Source organism: Haliotis rufescens, unplaced genomic scaffold, assembly GCF_023055435.1.
Source record: "Haliotis rufescens isolate VD_foot unplaced genomic scaffold, xgHalRufe1.0.p SCAF_58, whole genome shotgun sequence".
In the NCBI taxonomy this organism is placed as follows: Eukaryota; Metazoa; Mollusca; class Gastropoda; order Lepetellida; family Haliotidae; genus Haliotis; species Haliotis rufescens.
In genome coordinates, this window is record NW_025964312.1 from 1,528,160 (window position 1) to 1,548,061 (window position 19,902).

Sequence of the window (19,902 nt, forward strand, 5' to 3'; positions counted from 1 at the left end):
CACCTGCAAATGTCCCGGCTGTGAATGTACAGGGGATATTTGGTATCTCCACAAAATGTCAAGAAGAGTCTCTACTGCAGTTATCATTTTACAAAGGTCAAAACACAATCACATGTAGGCTATCCTATACCGTATGTGGAGTATTGTCTTTCTGTTATTGCCCTTTGTGTATTGATACTGGCGCTGGTATTTTTTAGTGTGAAAGTAGTGAGGGGAGAAAATAATATTCAAGGCCACTTCCTTCAATTTACCCCCTTTGTGTTGAGCAATATTCCAGCAGCTCCGGGGCGGTCGGGTAGCCTAGTGGTTAAAGCGTTTGCTCGTCATGTCGAAGAGCCGGGTTCAAGTCCCGACATGGGTACAATGTGTGAAGCCCATTTCTGGTGTCCTCCGCCGTGATATTGCTGGAATATTGCTAAAAGCGGCGTAAAACCATACTCACTCACTCACTCACTCACTCACTCACTCACTCACTCACTCACTCAACCCAGCAGCTTCAGCCCTTGGTGTCTACCTTTCTCAACGTTTGAGGTACCATCATGCATGCTCTTTCTAACCAGATTTCAAAGAGAATCATAGGACTCTAAAAGTTGTTGGATTAGGGTTTCAACAGTCGAAAGGGCGGACCGGTAGCCTAGTGGTTAAAGCGTTTGCTCGTCAAGCCAAAGACCTGGGTTCGATTCCCGACATGGGTACAACGTGTGAAGCCCATTTCTGGTGTCCTCCGCCGTGATATTGCTGGAATGTTGCTAAAAGCGCATAAAACCATACTCACTCACTACAACATTCAAAGCCAAAGTAAGGCTTTCAAAATGTTTTATGGTAGACATGTAGAGGATATTTTTAAGTTTGACGCAATTTGCTGTGAAGAGTTCAGTCCCTTAGGCTTGGCAGGATCCTATGACTGAGATTCAAACCTGGTTGCCCTGATTATGTTTGTCACTACTGTACGGATTGTCTTGGGTTTCACCAAAATAGTAACCATCTAAGACCTGCATCACTTCAGGCTTTCCTCCCACATGAAGCTGACAAGCCGTGATATAAATGGAATACTGTTCTAAGTGACGTTAACCCAACTCGCTCATTCCTGGATTTCTGAATCAAATAACCCCAGCTGCTTATTGCATTAGTTAGGTATACAAGTTGTCAGTAGTCGTAATGAAAGCATCCTGTTTGTAATTACTGGAAGTAGTTTTAAGGGCAATAGTACACATAATAACTACTAGACAGATGATACAGTCATATATTGGTCGACAACATGTTATGATTAATCAGAGCTGTAACTACCGAACATTAGCAGAATTATTTCCATTTCCAATGTTGAGATCAGGGATAGTTCATGTGAGTAATATTCTGCTCAGCCATATGATACACTGTGCATTATGAATGAACTGAAGATTGCATACCATTGAATTGTTAGACTTGGCATTGTCTTCCAATAACATATTGATTTGAACATACCTCTCTTCATCAGTTAGCATGAAGAACCCATTACATACTTTCAGGACCAGTGAAGATCGGGGTAGAATAAGTCTTCAGCAACCCATGCTTGCCGTAAAAGGTGACTATGCTTGTCGTAAAAGGCGACTAACGGGATTGGGTGGTCAGGCTCGCTGACTTGGTTGATACATGTCATCGATCCCAATTGCGTGGATCGATGCTCATGATGTCAATCACTGGATTGTCTGGTCCAGACGCAATTATTTTACAGACCGCCGTCATATAGCTTGAATATTGCTGAGTGAGGCGTTAAACAACAAACAAACAAACAAACAAACATACTTTCAGGGTTAGACATGTGTGGTTTTAGTGTGTGCCACAGGAACCTCATGTAGATGTCGGGGTGCCCACTTTGGAATTGAAGTGTGTAAACAGGATACTTTCACCAAGGCTTGCTAACATTTTAGCATGGAGTTGTACCTTCTTTAAAATTAAGTAAAGATTACTACCTCCCTTATTGAGATGGATAATGTCCATTTTAATTTCTGGATTCCAGATGTAGTTTGTGAATAATAGAGTGTCAATCTCTGTGTTTACCATGTTTATTTGAGTAAAAGTCTGTTTATCGCTGGCCTTCGGTCATATAAGCATTGTCACAAGGTATTGAAAAAAAAGCATTTTGAAGTGTACAATTCAGGCACTGGGTGAACTTTTGTCACTGTGATGTGAAAAGTGGAATTGGCACTAAATTACCAGGAACTTGTGATCCTAACTTTATATTATTGGGTGTGTCAGTCCATGCTCATGGGTTTGACCAAAGTGGTAAGTTTCAAGGAACTGCATCGGTTTTGGCCTGTCATGATATAACTGAAACACTGTTCAATGTGATGTTAAGGGATTAAGGGATGCGGAGTGCTGTGGATAGTGTCTGCTTGTCTTGCAGATCATGGCACAGGTTCAATTTCTTGTTTACGTTGCGACGCGTCTATTTTTGAATCTGAGATGGACTGAAAATAGCTCATGTACTTCATTAATTTTGTTACATTACCATTTACAGGGAAGGTTAACACAAGATGAGTACAGTTTTATGCCAATAATTGTGGACAGTGATTGATAACAAAATATGTTGTGTTGAACAAAAATTCAAGGACGCCCCTCTGAGCCTTATGCAACACAACCACACAACCACACAACCACAACCACATACACATACACATACACATACAGACACAGACACAGACAGATAGGCAGACAGACACTGAGATAGACAGACAGACACACACACACACACACACACATATACAGACAAAGATAGACAGACACACACACACAGACAGACACACACACATATATACAGACACAGAGATAGACAGAGACACACACAGAGATAGACACACTCACACACACACACACACACACACACACACACACACACACACACACACACAATAATCTTGAACGTGCTGTTAATTCCTATTCCATCTCCCCTCACCTTAGGATATCAACTGTCAGTTGAGGCATGTTAGAGTCATCTGATTTTGTCTCAGCACCTGTGGCGTGGATTAATAGCTGCCCACATCATGGATCAGCATTCGTCTGGTCTAATTAGCACAACTCTGCAGTCTGTCGCAATTAATTCCTATTCCTGACACAGCACAAACGTCCGTTCAGCCTTCAATTCCATGCATTTCGGATGCCTCTAGCACCTTATCATAGCCTGGGTTTCACCAAAGTGGTTGGCATCGCCTCTGTGGGCTAGCGGATAGAGCATCTGCCCAGCTAGACTAACATCTAGTCTCTGAAATGAACATATCGTACAGAAAAAACAGTTGTTCAGTTATCTTAATAAAAATATAATAGGTGAGGTGAGGTGAAATTGGGTTTAACGTCGCGTCCAAGATTATTGCACTTATATAGCGACGTGCATGCACGTGTATGTGTGTGTGTGGCTGCTTGTACTAGTCCGGACAGATGCCGATTTATAGTGCTAGCTCACTGAGATACCATGCCGCAGTTTAACATGAATACCCCACTCAGACACAGTATACTGACTCCGAGCCGACCAGTCCTTGTTTTAGCCCCTTAATGCCGAGCGCCAGACATGGTAACAACAAGTACAATCTTTAAACGTCTTTTTGTATGACGCGGCCCGGGATCGAACCCTGGACCTTCCGCTCTCCGGGCGGACGCTCTACCACAAGACCACGGAGGCGGTAAAAAATAAAAGGGAGCCCAGTGACTCTCTTCATTTTCAGCCTGATACTGCAGTAATCTAGAATTGCCAAACATTATAGACTTGCATGGGCTGTGTTTGATCTATATTTGTATCAGGGTCTGTACGACAGACTACTGCCCAGCCAGCGGAACATGAGTTTTTTTGTCGCCTGCTTCATCATGCCAAACAAGTTGTTGTTTCCCTGCCTGGTGCTCGCACATTAAGGGGATTATACAAGGATTGGGATGGGATATAAATACTGTGGCAGAGTGTCTCAGGAACTGGAGGATGAACCAGTTCTTGGTTCATGTTTAATCATGTTATGTTAGGTCGGTGGGGTAGACTTGATTATCTTCAGAATGTTGTAGGGCGTAGGGGTAGCCTAGTGGTTAAAGCTTTCGCTTGTCACGCTGAAGACAAGGTGGCGGTTCGATTCCTCATATGGGTACAATGTGTAAATTAAGCCCATTTCCTGGGGTGCCCCGCCGTGATATTGCTGGAATATTGGTAAAAGCGCACTGCAAAAAAAATCCATATATACAAGCTTGTATATCCTTTGGAAAGATGATATTTCCAAAGGATATACAAGATTGGAAAGATGATATATACAAAATATACAAGTTTGTATATATGACATATACAAAATATACAAATTTGTATATATGGTGTATCCAAATTTGTTTTGTTTGTATATATTGGTAAAGGGAGATAATTATTATGTATTTGTGTATAATTATGATATATGTGCAAATTGAAGTGTTTTAAGTTGAGCACTGTGTTTCTTTGTATATGTTGGTAAAGGAGGATAATTGCTATGTATTGCTCTATAAATGTTTTGTATGTGCAAAATAGTATCAGCAAGTTACAAAAAACTGATTTAGTGGCGGGTAACATTACTGGAAGGTTTAATTAGTACTCCACACTGTTAGCGGGAGTACATACTGTCCTTGCAATGATATTGACGGGTGGGCGGTTGAGGCGTCTGGTACTTTTCCTGGCGCGGTGCTTGGTATGTGAGTAGACTTTATGGTCAAATGCACAGAGGGGATTAGCTGTCGGGAGCGATTGCTTTGGCGGTAACTTCTGTATTGAAAGTGTTTGAGCTTGGATTTGTTTTACGGGGAGGCCGCGATGTGTTTTGTAACATGCTCTCGTGCACATGTGCCAACAGAGTGGATTGCACAGAGGATGAAAACTATTTTATCACTACTTAAAAGTGTTGAATTTGGTTTGTTCTGAGCTGTCGGTTTCATTGTAGATATACATTGTTATAATGTGAAATCTCGGCGGAAACGCGGAAAATCGCGTTTTGTAAAACGGTAGTCCTTGGGGAAAATTGTATTATGAGCAAACGGATGCGTAAATAACGTGTGTAATATATTCCCGTATTATATTTTATAATACTTGTTCTTTAAATATTGTTATCAATGCGAGAACGAAGATTACCTTGAAAAAACACAACAGCATGCATATGTTCTAGCAAAAGGAAACTTGATATATATTCATTTGGCTTAATTTCTACTTTGGAAAACTTAGTTGGCGCTCTAAAAGCTTGACGCTGTATAATTTGGCACGCGCATGGTTGGGTGCAAACCATATGTACATCAATAATAATAGTAAAAATAATAATAATAATAATAATAATACATCATGATGGCAGTTTCAATGTAAAGATTAAGTATTTTTAAAGATATGGAAAATAAATCTTGATAACTGCTTTAATCTTTGAGCTTTGGGAAAATAATAATGGAATTGGTTGAGTGACTAACGTATTCTACTTTAAAAGTGACAGGAACGTGATTTACATAATTAAAATATAGAATAATATACAAATTATAAGAGAGGGTTTGTGATTTATTTTGGGATGAAGTCAGTATTTAACTTGCGCTTTCCGACATTATGCGTATTTCGCACACGGTTAAGAAAAAAAATGCAATTCATTTATTTATAAAAAGTACGAATGCATCAATCCTACATCACAGGACCATGTACATAATTTGTTGAATGTTATTTCGTGAATACACAAATTGCATAACACATTCCCTGAGGACAAACCCAAATTGCCCGTCCCTTTGTGACAGGTGTTAATTAGAGAATGTATTGCCACCATATTATGTCCCGGCACTTTTATGACATGTAATGAACCTAGTCAACCCCTGGGTCTGTAACAACAACATGGGTCTAATAAAATCAAAGTAACATAAATGTTACGTCATTCGAATTAAAAAAGAGACTGAAAAAATGTAACATGAATATAATTGCCCTTTTGAGGGTAATATAATTTTGGGAAAATATACGTTTTCTTGTATTTATGGACGACTTCACACAAGCTGAAAAATTAAACATATGATTATATAGCTACATTTACATGCATGGCATTAACATGTAATAATAATATTGATCATGTTTGTTAATTTGTACATTTCGTTGTTATTGGTATCCTGAGTATGTTGTAATAATGCATGTGTTCTGATCTTATTTGACGTAGATTACATGAACTAGTAGAGTGACTTTCTTTCATCAGCGTGGAAGGATTACCCACACATATACCCTTAATCCTTTGTCAAACAGAAAGAAGTCATATAGATATCATATCTAACTGGTACTAAAAGTTCACTATCAATCTCCTCTGATAACAAACTTACATTTAATATCCCCAAGCTACAATACCAAGCATGCTCATGGAGTAATTATGAGAAACCCGAATGATATCCTGTCTACGTGGTCACACCCGGTGATTGTTAAGACATTCAGACAATATGGCAGTCTGTATTCATTTCTTATATCCCAAAAGTCCCCACCAAGCTTCCTTTTATTAACATTGGGATGAGGGGAGATATACATATTGTATTAAATAATACATCAATACATCAAAACAGAACAAAAAAGATAGGTCAACAGTGCGGTTGATGGAAAGGGGTTTCCTAAGAAAAGTTATTTAACTCTTTAATACTTAATACGTGTCTCAAAGTATGTATTAAGTCTTACTACTAGTTATTATATATGTGCAAATCCACCCGAACGTCGGATGTACATGGCCGATTTCAAAATAGCTAAATTAGGCACTGTTCAAATTGTTTCCAATAAACCACTGATTAGAAACTCACTTAACCTTTAGAATAGAATCGTTTCTAAATATATTGTAGTTGGGGCATGTGTAAAAATTAATGCAGTGTACCATTGTGACAGCCACAAGAGCATGCATGATGTGTTATCTGAGATGTGTTTTTTAAGCCGATGGAAGTTAAAAGTGACAAAATCTGGTATCATGGCTTAACTGAATATAACATTGTCTAAGTTTAATAATCCTCTTTTTCCGGTGACTATTCCAATTATTTATGGTATCAGGTAGGAATGACTTGCATTCAGTTCTACAACGTATAGCCTGTGAATTGGTTAGATTTCTTTATATGTAATCACTAACAGCAAAGATGTTTTCCATCTTGTAAAAAGGTGTAATGGCTACGTTGGTCTCACTCTACATTTTCACGTGGCTTGTACCTCTTATTGGCCCACAAATAGTCCGTAATCAGTGAGTGGGCGAGGTAAAAATTAACGTCTCATCGGCATTATTTCAGCGTCCGTAATGAATTAATGTGTAGACATTCTAGGATTAATTCTTTTTCTTTGGTACAATTATCCAAAACATGGGAGCAAAATATTGGCAATATATATATGCTTGTTCATGACTTATGTAAAAGGGGTTATTTATCTGAGTGATTGAGTATGGTTCACGGCGGTGGACACCAGAAAGGTATTTAAGACAATTAATCATAGGGCTTACCTCGTTAACTCGCCAATATCATAATCTGACTAAAATATTAATACCAAAGTCCTTTCATTTTAAGATTAGGTTTTGCACTTGGGCACACTTTGACGTGATATTGAACAGCTTCCTTTTTCCCTGGATTAAGTTTTACTTGCATTCATTCATTTGGTAATTTTCTCCAAATTGGCATTAATATTTTATGCAGTAGTATTTGGAACTGTCCATTTTGGGAATAGGGTTGACCCCACCGCAAGCACAGTAAACTGAAATTCCAAGGTGAATAATATGTACTATAGTTTGTTGGCTCGACATGCAAGACTCCATAATTTTAGCTATAAATTCATAGTAATATTAAATTAATTTTTTTAATAAAGAATTCATTGATGTATTTGACATGAGACGTAGCGACACTCATGTATTTTATAATAATGTACAATTTCAATGCCTTAAATCTGTTGCATTAATCAAATTCTTTGATTTGATGTTGTCATATTGTGACTCAATTTGTGTCTAGTCTTCCAAATGTTCTATTGCGAATACATATAGTGTCAGCGCTCATGATCGCCATATCTATGAATGGATGAAAATATCATCATTAATAAACTTACCTGAGCTCAATATGTGTTCTGAAGACAAATCGCTGTAAAGCATCTTGCACGGCTTCGTTCACGTTCACCCTCAAATGTACGAAAGGAAAATCTGCAACTGTGCGTGTTCAATGTTCGTTTGCATTTTTGTGACAGGCGGTCGTTATTTTCATTAAGATTCCACAAATTCATAAATCACAACTGATGTAGCTGCCTTGGTTAACTTGAGTCAGGATATAACTAATTACAAACTCTGTTCTAATTATGCTAATCGAGGAAGTGCATTATACTGGATGACAAACTTAGTAATCCTTTCACACTAATCCTTGTTTACAATGAACGCATGTCAAATGACTAAATAAACATCCTTTTTTATTTTCTTAAGTAGAAGTATCACAATGGGCGGTGAACACAACTGTTTGTAGAATGATAGTTTCAGAAAGGAATACAAATACAAATATACAGAAAGGGGTTTAAAATGGTTTCTTTCTTTGCATCCACGCATTGTTGTTGTGGATGCGGTTATTTGCTGTCGGAATTGTTTTTGCAATTCAATTAGTTAATTACATGTCACATGACAACTGCATGTCACGGGGGCCTGGACATAAATCACGTGGTGCACTATTAGGCCTATAATAACCCCCAACCTTGATTCTGCATCAATTCAAAAACTCCTGAATCCTCATCGACTCCTGAACACTTAGATTTTGACGTTGTCATCTTGATCATCAGAACCATCAAAGGCGGCAAAATACAGTAAGCAACTTTTCTCCCACTTTTCGATTCAGATGTAGACAAGTACAACACGTTTAGTAATGATTTAAAAAATTGTACGAGTTTCTTAGTGTCAATAATTAGTAGAACAGACGTAAAACAGACATACGAATGGACACGTTATAGACAACAATCCTATATATTTTAGTAACAATGATTAGTTGGAGTGACCAGTATATATTTGCAAAAAATAGATTTATAAAAGTTCAGCTTATTAAGTACAATACCCCCATCAAATAGAGCTGCATGTGTCAGGGACCCAATCTAGATAGCGCCAACATCTAGAACCGCTGCGCCGGAAGTAGGTAACGTTTCTAGCTCTTACGTCGAGTAAAATCAGAAATGATTCGCGTGATACATATATGATGTACATATATGTGAACAGCCTCTCGTTATTAATGCCCTTTAATTGTAGTCATCTTACTATTTGATCGTTTGTGCCACACAAAGCTATAAGTTCCGTAATAAAAATACGGAAAAATGAACAGATTAATCTCATGGACATATATTCAAAAATGGTAGCATAACGAATGAAGTAATGTTTTAATTTCCGTTCCCATAATACTGTTTAGATGAAACACCGTTAGCAACTTGAATGGGAATAAACAGTGGTAGCTGTCACTAGCCAAAGGATACTAGACTATTCAAGAACATTTTTAGCATCTCACACCGTCCCGACAGGCGCCAACCTCTCAAATATTGCACAACATATATTGATGGCGTAGTATGATATTAATATTACATTGTTTCTTGAATACTGTGCGAAGAATATTTTGTACGATGGCAAGATTCAAAACAAGTATCATTATCTTCTTTGCGAGGAATTTAGAAGTTGGAGTATTGAGAGAGGATAAGATCTGTGGATGAACAACATCACTTGCTTGATAATGGTGTTACAACATACACCTAAGCGTCGCTCCTAACTGTAATAAAGACGTTGTTCATCAATATATCTTATCTCTACTCAGTTTTCATTATCGCTAAAATTAGACAAAACTGTAAAAATGGTTTAACATGTGTGGTAGCACAGCTAGTCCCTGTAAAATTTTCATTTAAAAAAAATAAATAAAAAATCACAGCGCACAGGGAAATTGAGCGAGGCTCAATTCGAACGGTGATCCCATGTTATGTTATGTTTTTCTGAAAATGTACATGAAGCGGATTGGTCAAGAAGTTTATATGAAGACCACTCCGGAATACAATGATTCAAAAATGCATACATGATATTGTAAATATATCTAGATTTTTAGACAGGATAATGCATAGATAATATTCCAACAGTCAGATTAACCAGATTAAACAGATTCCTCTACGCTGGGCAAACACTGGTCTATGTAGAATCATATCGTTATCTGGGACTACGGGCTGACGAGCATCTAGATATGTGAAACTGTGAAAGAGTTGTACAATTCTGCCAGCCATGCCTTGTCTTATTCTGTTGGGTGTATGTCTTATGATGTTTTTTATGAAACTGTATGAAAGTCTTGTTGAGCCGGTAATGTTCTATGGCTCTGGTATATGAGGATAAAACATTAATCTAATCCACAATAGAGCCCGTAATTATTTCTTGGTGTTAGTAACGGTACCTCCATGTATAGCCACTAATGGAGACATGGGTCTCTCCTCCCCGTTTGTTACATTACATGCTAATGTTTTTAGACTACCCCAAGATTTAATAACAGTACTTGTAACGCTTTGATGAAGAAAATGGTTACTATGTAAAAGTTCATGGAGTTGTTAAAATTGCCTGTAATCTTAATATTTATGATGTTATGAATATTATGACTGCTCCAATGTCCCGAAAGAAGAAAATTGCCCATATTAAAAACGTTCTCGTAAACAAAGATGAACTGAGCTGGAGAACAGAGCTTTGGAACGATAAACATAACGTTAAGGGCAATACATTAAGAACTTTCATGATCGTAACGTTGTTGCTCCTTATGTTTTAAATACAGGGACCACCGTCGCATTTTAGCTAGTTTTAGATCTGGATCGAAACAGGACGATTTACAACCCCCCAAACCTTTTAGAAAATAGAATTTGCCCGCACTGTTTTAAAATTGTTCATTAAAGTTTGTCGAAAATGAATTTCACTTTATTAAATGTTATGTCCTTTATGATCTTAGAAGTATTTTACTTAGATAATGGTCATCTCTTTTGAAACACGTGACGCATTCATAAAATAACTTCCTCTGTAGGGTTCACACCCAATTGTCAGACATCCCATTTGGCAGGTGACCGAATCATCAGACAGAGCTGTCAAGTGTGACCAGTGTATTCGCCTGGTCTAAACTACTAATTACTGTGCTGCTCTCGACTGATGGGCAGAGTAAGCTATTCACCACTCGTTAAGTGATACAGATTAACCAGATTCCTCTTCGCTGGGCAAACACTGGTCTATGTAGAATCATATCGTTATCTGGGACTACGGGTTGACGAGCATCTAGATATGTGAAACTGTGAAAGAGTTGTACAATTCTGCCAGCCATGCTTTGTCTTATTCTGTTGGGTGTATGTCTTATGATGTTTTTTATGAAACTGTATGAAAGTCTTGTTGAGCCGGTAACGATCTATGGCTCTGGTATATGATGATAAAACGTTAATCTAATCCACAATAGAGCCGGTAAATTATTTCTTGGTGTTAGTAACGGTACCTCCATGTATAGCCACTAATGGAGACATGGGTCTCTCCTCCCCGTTTGTTACATTACATGCTAATGTTTTTAGACTACCCCAAGATTTAATAACAGTACTTGTAACGCTTTGATGAAGAAAATGGTTACTATGTAAAAGTTCATGGAGTACTAAAGTTGTTAAAGTTGCCTGTAATCTTAATATTTATGATGTTATGAATATTATGACTGCTCCAATGACCCGAAAGAAGAAAATTGCCCATATTAAAAACGTTCTCGTAAACAAAGATGAACTGAGCTGGAGAACAGAGCTTTGGAACGATAAACATAACGTTAAGGGCAATACATTAAGAACTTTCATGATCGTAACGTTGTTGCTCCTTATGTTTTAAATACAGGGACCACCGTCGCATTTTAGCTAGTTTTAGATCTGGATCGAAACAGGACGATTTACAACCCCCCAAACCTTTTAGAAAATAGAATTTGCCCGCACTGTTTTAAAATTGTTCATAAAAGTTTGTCGAAAATGAATTTCACTTTATTAAATGTTATGTCCTTTATGATCTTAGAAGTATTTTACTTAGATAATGGTCATCTCTTTTGAAACACGTGACGCATTCATAAAATAACTTCCTCTGTAAGGTTCACACCCAATTGTCAGACATCCCATTTGGCAGGTGACCGAATCATCAGACAGACCAGTCAAGTGTGACCAGTGTATTCGCCTGGTCTAAACTACTAATTACTGTGCTGCTCTCGACTGTGGGCAGAGTAAGCTATTCACCACTCGTTAAGTGATACAGATTAACCAGATTCCTCTACGCTGGGCAAACACTGGTCTATGTAGAATCATATCGTTATCTGGGACTACGGGTTGACGAGCATCTAGATATGTGAAACTGTGAAAGAGTTGTACAATTCTGCCAGCCATGCTTTGTCTTATTCTGTTGGGTGTATGTCTTATGATGTTTTTTATGAAACTGTATGAAAGTCTTGTTGAGCCGGTAATGTTCTATGGCTCTGGTATATGAGGATAAAACGTTAATCTAATCCAAAATAGAGCCGGTAAATTATTTCTTGGTGTTAGTAACGGTACCTCCATGTATAGCCACTAATGGAGACATGGGTCTCTCCTCCCCGTTTGTTACATTACATGCTTATGTTTTTAGACTACCCCAAGATTTAATAACAGTACTTGTAACGCTTTGATGAAGAAAATGGTTACTATGTAAAATTTCATGGAGTACTAAAGTTGTTAAAATTGCCTGTAATCTTAATATTTATGATGTTATGAATATTATGACTGCTCCAATGTCCCGACAGAAGAAAATTGCCCATATTAAAAACGTTCTCGTAAACAAAGACGAACTGAGCTGGAGAACAGAGCTTTGGAACGATAAACTTCAATGTTTAAAACTACTTTCAACTACTTGTTGCTGGCGTACGCATTTTATATTGATCAAACTGTTATTAAGATCTGTAAAACATAACGAAATACAAATTATTTCATAACATCATATAGTTGTCATAATGAAAATAGTATTAAAGCATTATTGTCACATGCAATAATTATACTGTTCGGTATCATTAGTAAACTTTGCAACCACATATTATGTGAAACATTCTATAAGAGGTGAGGAAATTGAATGAAGCAGTGGTAAAATCTAACCATATATACAAAATTGTATATTTTGGAAATACCAACTATACAAAATTGTATATTTTGGAAATATCAAATATACAAAATTGTATATTTTGTATATATGGGTATTTTTTCTTGTGGCGGCGTAAAACCATACTCACTCACTCACTCACTCATGTCGTGGGAGTTGTTCCTATTCCTCTCTCTGACATTCATGTACCTGGTGAGCTACAGTGCCATGGTGCTATTTCCGGTAGAAGTGGTTTTTTTAGCTCACCTGACTGATAGTCAAGTAAGCTTCTGCCATGGCCTCCTGGTCCACCTGTCTTTGTTCTCTGTTCTTGTTCTCTGTCCTATGTTCTTGTTGTCTGATCACCACTGTCACATGGCTGGAATATTGCTGAGTGAAGGTTTATTGTTGTTAGTTTTGATGCAGTAAAAATCGCAGCAAAAGCAGAAACAAGGAATAGGGGAAATTAACATGATCGTTACCAGTAAGGTTGATCCCAAATTTTCTTCAAGAGATTCTTGTCCAATTTTCTTGACCAAAGTCCCAGTACTATCTAATTTCTATCTATCTGTTACAGAAACCTTCCGAGCAGCAGCAGAAGCAGGGCCTAACGACATCCTGAAGTTATATAACACACGTGGAAACCTTATCAACATTTCACCAGGGCTGGCTGAAAATACGTCGGACACGCGATACAAGCTGGAAGTCGTTGCAGCTCATTGTACGGGTAAATGGACTTCTCCTTGTTACACTCCGTTCTTCCTGTACCACAGCATCCGATTCATCTCGTGCATCTTGAACATTTTGAAAAAACTTTTAATTTCCTCATTTAGATGGTCTCTGTTACTGAGGATGCATTGTGAGATATTTAATTAGGTGTTGGGTGTTTGGAGGTGGCTCAAGTTTATTGATGCTGAAGTATTTGCTGTTGTATTTTTTGTTAATCGGTTTAAGGATCTTCCTGCCCTTTAAGTCAGGGATCTGGAAAGAATAGGTTACAAGTTAAATTGTTTTTATAACTGTGAGTGGGATAATCCTGCTGTTATTAAAACCTCACAAATTGTTACCCTGCTTTACCCAAGTTAGTGATGTATACTTAATGATGAGTACATCGTCACTCAAGGCATGAGATGTATACTTAATGATGAGTACATCGTCACTCAAGTTAGTGATGTATACTTAAAGATGAGTACATCGTCACTGAAACCGTGAGATGTATACTTGATGATGAGTACATCGTCACTCAGGGGATGAGATGTATACTTGATGATGAGTACATCGTCACTCAAGGCATGACATGTATACTTAATGATGAGTACATCGTCACTGAGGGCATGAGATGTATACTTAATGATGAGTACATCGTCACTCAGGGGATGAGATGTATACTTGATGATGAGTACATCGTCACTCAGGGCGTGAGATGTATACTTAATGATGAGTACATCGTCACTCAAGGCATGAGATGTACACTTGATGATGAGTACATCGTCACTAGGGGATGAGATGTATACTTGATGATGAGTACATCGTCACTCAAGGCTTGAGATGTATACTTAATGATGAGTACATCGTCACTCAAGGCGTGAGATGTATACTTAATGATGAGTACATCGTCACTAGGGGATGAGATGTATACTTAATGATGAGTACATCGTCACTCAAGGCGTGAGATGTATACTTGATGAAGGGTACATAGTCACTCAGGCCATGACATGTAAACTTAATGATGAGTACATCATCACTCAAGGCATGAGATGTATACTTAATGATGAGTACATCGTCTCTCAAGGCGTAAGATGTATACTTAATGATGAGTACATCGTCACTCAAGGTGTGAGATGTATACTTAATGATGAGTACATCGTCACTCAAGGCGTGAGAAATATACTTGATGATGAGTACATCGTCACTCAAGGCATGAGATGTATACTTAATGATGAGTACATCGTCACTCAAGGCGTAAGATGTATACTTGATGATGAGTACATCGTCACTCAAGGCATGAGATGTATACTTAATGATGAGTACATCGCCACTCAGGGCATTAGATGTATGCTTGATGATGAGTACATCGTCACTCAGGGGATGAGATGTATACTTGATGATGAGTACATCGTCACTCAAGGCATGAGATGTATACTTATTGATGAGTACATCGTCACTCAAGGCTTGAGATGTATACTTAATGATGAGTACATCGTCACTCAAGGCGTGAGATGTATACTTAATGATGAGTACATCGTCACTCATGCTCTGTGCACTATGCTCTTCATAGCTTCCCCTGAACTTCAAGCAGTGTTGCTATTTCATTGTAAATGCCATTAAGATTCACAACATTCCTGACACATTTCACAACAATGCCGACCGCCTCCGTGGTGTTATTGATAGGGCATTCTGACTGGAGAGGGGCGGTTGGGTAGCCTAGTGGTTAAAGCGTTCACTCGTTATGCCAAAGACTCAGGTTTGATTCCCCACATGGGTACAATGTGTGAAGCCCATTTCTGGTGTCCTCCATCATGATATTGCTGGAATATTGCTAAAAGCGGCGTAAAACAATCCTCACTCACTCACTCTGACTGGAGAATGGAAGGTGGTGGTTTGATCCTGGGCTGGTCGCGTCATACCAAGATGATGTTACAAGAAGGTATCTGTTGAGAATGACTGGTCGCCTCAGAGTCAGTATGCTATGTCGGAATAGGGTAGCCATGGTAAACTGCAGTGGTATCTCAGTCGGCTTGCACTATAAGTCTGGACTAGCACAAGCAGCCACAAACAGACATGCATGCATGTTGCTATATGGGTGAAATTATCTGGAACTTAACCCAATTCTATCTCACCTCACCATGCTCACGAAAATACCAAATGTAAAATAGAGAACTTGAAGTACAGGATGTCAAGTATGCATTTATTTCCTGTGTATATGTTTACTTCTGACATGCTTTGTATTCTGCCGTGTGGGGATTCTGAGTTAGAATGACATGCTTTGTATTCTGCCATGTGGGGATTCGGGGTTAGAATGACATGCTTTGTATTCTGCCATGTGGGGATTCTGGGTTAGAATGACATGCTTTGTTTTCTGCCATGTGGGGATTCGGGGTTAGAATGACATGCTTTGTATTCTGCCATGTGGGGATTCTGGGTTAGAATGACATGCTTTGTTTTCCGCCATGTGGGGATTCGGGGTTAGAATGACATGCTTTGTATTCTGCCATGTGGGGATTCTGAGTTAGAATAACATGCTTTGTATTCTGCCGTGTGGCGATTCTGGGTTAGAATGACATGCTTTGTATTCTGCCGTGTGGGGATTCTGGGTTAGAATGACATGCTTTGTATTCTGCCATGTGGGGATTCTTGGTTAGAATGACATGCTTTGTATTCTGCCGTGTGGCGATTCTGGGTTAGAATGGCATGCTTTGTTTTTAGCCGTGTGGGGATTCTGGGTTAGAATGACATGCTTTGTATTCTGCCGTGTGGGGATCCTGGGTTAGAATGACATGCTTTGTAGTCTGCCGTGTGGCGATTCTGGGTTAGAATGGCATGCTTTGTTTTTAGCCGTGTGGGGATTCTGGGTTAGAATGACATGCTTTGTACACTGCCATGTGGGGATTCTGGGTTAGAATGGCATGCTTTGTTTTTAGCCGTGTTGGGATTCTGGGTTAGAATGACATGCTTTGTACTCTGCCGTGTGGCAATTCTGGGTTAGAATGACATGCTTTGTACTCTGCCATGTGGGGATTCGGGGTTAGAATGACATGCTTTGTATTCTGCCATGTGGGGATTCTTGGTTAGAATGACATGCTTTGTACTCTGCCGTGTGGGGATTCTGGGTTAGAATGACATGCTTTGTATTCTGCCATGTGGGGATTCTTGGTTAGAATGACATGCTTTGTATTCTGCTATGTGGGGATCCTGGGTTAGAATGACATGCTTTGTATTCTGCCATGTGGGGATTCTGGGTTAGAATGACATGCTTTGTATTCTGCCTTGTGGGGATCCTGGGTTAGAATAACATGCTTTGTATTCAGCGGTGTGGGGATTCTGGGTTAGAATGACATGCTTTGTATTCAGCGGTGTGGGGATTCTGGGTTAGAATGACATGCTTTGTACTCTGCCGTGTGGGGATTCTGGGTTAGAATGACATGCTTTGTACTCTGCCGTGTGGGGATTCTGGGTTAGAATGACATGCTTTGTATTCTGCCATGTGGGGATTCTGGGTTAGAATGACATGCTTTGTATTCTGCCGTGTGGGGATTCGGGGTTAGAATGACATGCTTTGTATTCTGCCATGTGGGGATTCTGGGTTAGAATGACATGCTTTGTACTCTGCCATGTGGGGATTCTGGGTTAGAATGACATGCTTTGTATTCAGCGGTGTGGGGATTCTGGGTTAGAATGACATGCTTTGTATTCTGCCATGTGGGGATCCTGGGTTAGAATGACATGCTTTGTACTCTGCCGTGTGGGGATTCTTGGTTAGAATGACATGCTTTGTATTCTGCCGTGTGGGGATTCGGGGTTAGAATGACATGCTTTGTACTCTGCCATGTGGGGATTCTGGGTTAGAATGACATGCTTTGTATTCTGCCGTGTGGGGATCCTGGGTTAGAATGACATGCTTTGTATTCAGCGGTGTGGGGATTCTGGGTTAGAATGACATGCTTTGTATTCTGCCGTGTGGGGATTCTGGTTTATAATGACATGCTTTGTATTCTGCCATGTGGGGATTCTGGGTTAGAATGACATGCTTTGTATTCTGCTGTGTGGCGATTCTGGGTTAGAATGACATGCTTTGTTTTTAGCCGTGTGGGGATTCTGGGTTAGAATGACATGCTTTGTACTCTGCCGTGTGGTGATTCTGGGTTAGAAATGCTCCTCATTAACAAAAGAAGCAATGTAATGGATTGGGTGGTCAGGTTTGGTGACTTGGTTGACTCTGTGTCTTGAAGTTGTACCCCAACAGCATGGATCATTGTTGCTCACAATATCGATCACTGGGTTATCTGGTCCAGGGTTGATCATTTACAGGCCACTGTCATATAGCTACATATTGCTCTGGATGAGAGGCATGCATTGGCCAGAATCTACGAGATACGCATTTGAATATTTTTTGTTTGAAAAGTTGAATTAAATGTCCCTTAAATGTTATATGATTTTAAAAATTGTATCTCTCTTTTTTCATCGTTTAAGAATTTTTTGTTACACTGTTATCTTTTAGGTTATGATTGTTGCTTTTCGCTCCAGTCGGTTGAATCTATTGACGAAAATATAAAAAATGTTGCCTTAAGCAGCAATAGTCACACTGAATACTTGTGTTTGAATAAGGCGATGGACACAGTAATTGAGCCCCATATTGGTGCCCACTGTAATGATATTCTGCAACTTATCTTCAAGTAGTGTAAAACCATTCACTCATCTACAACCAGCTGTGAACTGTTGGCGTGAAACCTTGCTTGATCATGTTGATTGTCCAAGTGGTGTCAGTAGTCGAATCTGACTTTCAATATGGCAACCAACACAGCCATCTTGAAATGTCTTTGGGAACAATTTTAACACTGGTGTAATATTACAGCTACACATATAGCTATTGCTGGAATGTTGCTAAAATCGGCGTAAAACCTACTCACTCACTCACTCACTCACTCACTCACTCACTCACTCACTCACTCACTTACTCTAATATTACAGCTACACATACAATATTGCTTGTCATGGTGACCGTATTGAAAGAGGGAACATGTCCCTTTAATATTCCAAAGTTCACTGGACCGCCTCCGTGGTCTAGTGGTAGAGCGTCCACCCGTAGAGCGGAAGGTCCGGTGTTCGATTCCCGGCCACGTCATACCAAAAGACGTTAAAAGATGGTACTTGTTGTTACCCTGTCTGGTGTTCGGCATTAAAGGGCTAAAACAAGGACTGGTCGGCTCGGAGTCAATATACTGTGTCTGAGTGGGGTATTCATGTTAAACTGCGGCATGGTATCTCAGTGTGCTAGCACTATAAATGGGCATCAGTCCGGACTAGTACAAGCAGCCACACACGCACGTGCATGAACGTCGCTATATAAGTGCAATGATCTTGGACGCGACGTTAAACCCAATTTCACCTCACCTCACCTCACCTCACCTCACCTCACCTCACCTCACCTCCAAAGTTCACCAGCCCCTGGTGTCCACATTTCACAACTTTTGAGGTGCCATCGAGCATGCTCTTTCTACCAAGATTTCAAAGCGTCATACGACTTGTTGGATCAAGGTTACAACATTCAAGGCCTCTGAGTAAAACTGTCGAAAGGTTTTATGGTAGACATGTGGAGGACATTTCAAAATTTGGCCCATCAGTGATAAAAATGATGTCCGACTTGTGCCATATGTTCCCTTGTTTTTACAGGTGAACAATTGATTTGCCTTTGCATGTGTTTGTGATGGGTGCCACCGGTTAGGCAGGTACGCTGACCTTTTCGCTAACACCTGTTATCAATATTTGATAGTGATTCATAAACACATGCTCATGATATAGTCGGAATCGTACAGTCGACTCTGTTTTTGGCAGAGATTTCTTATAAATATGGAAAGGGTGTTGCTTGTATTTCTTCTGAATTGGCATTTTTCCCAGGTCAGTGTGCTTTTGAGTTCGAAATTTAAAAAATATTTTTTGGGATCTAAGTTAAAATACAGTTTGTCGAATGATGAGAAACATGTACACAAAAACAGTGCTTTTATCAGCCATCGTGTGCTTTATCATTTTGCACACTTTCAAGCTGCCAAGGCGATGTTGAGGGATGGCTGAAGCTAAGCATTATGGGGCCATTTATCTGCATTTATTTTTCACT

The 19,902-nt window shown here is 39.2% G+C and overlaps 1 protein-coding gene across 6 annotated transcripts in view; it reads left to right on the forward strand.

Annotated features, from left to right (window-relative positions):
• LOC124112809 (high affinity cGMP-specific 3',5'-cyclic phosphodiesterase 9A-like) overlaps positions 1-19,902 on the forward strand; it is a 101,567-nt gene that overhangs the window by 44,950 nt on the left and 36,715 nt on the right. For 4 of the 6 annotated variants that reach the window (XM_046472959.2, XM_046472955.2, XM_046472957.2 and 1 more), the window contains exon 2: positions 13,648-13,797. In XM_046472959.2, coding sequence (XP_046328915.1) covers positions 13,648-13,797 — 150 coding nt within the window. The remainder of the gene's footprint in view (positions 1-13,647; positions 13,798-19,902) is intronic. The other 2 variants (XM_046472956.2, XM_046472958.2) reach the window with 1 other exon arrangement.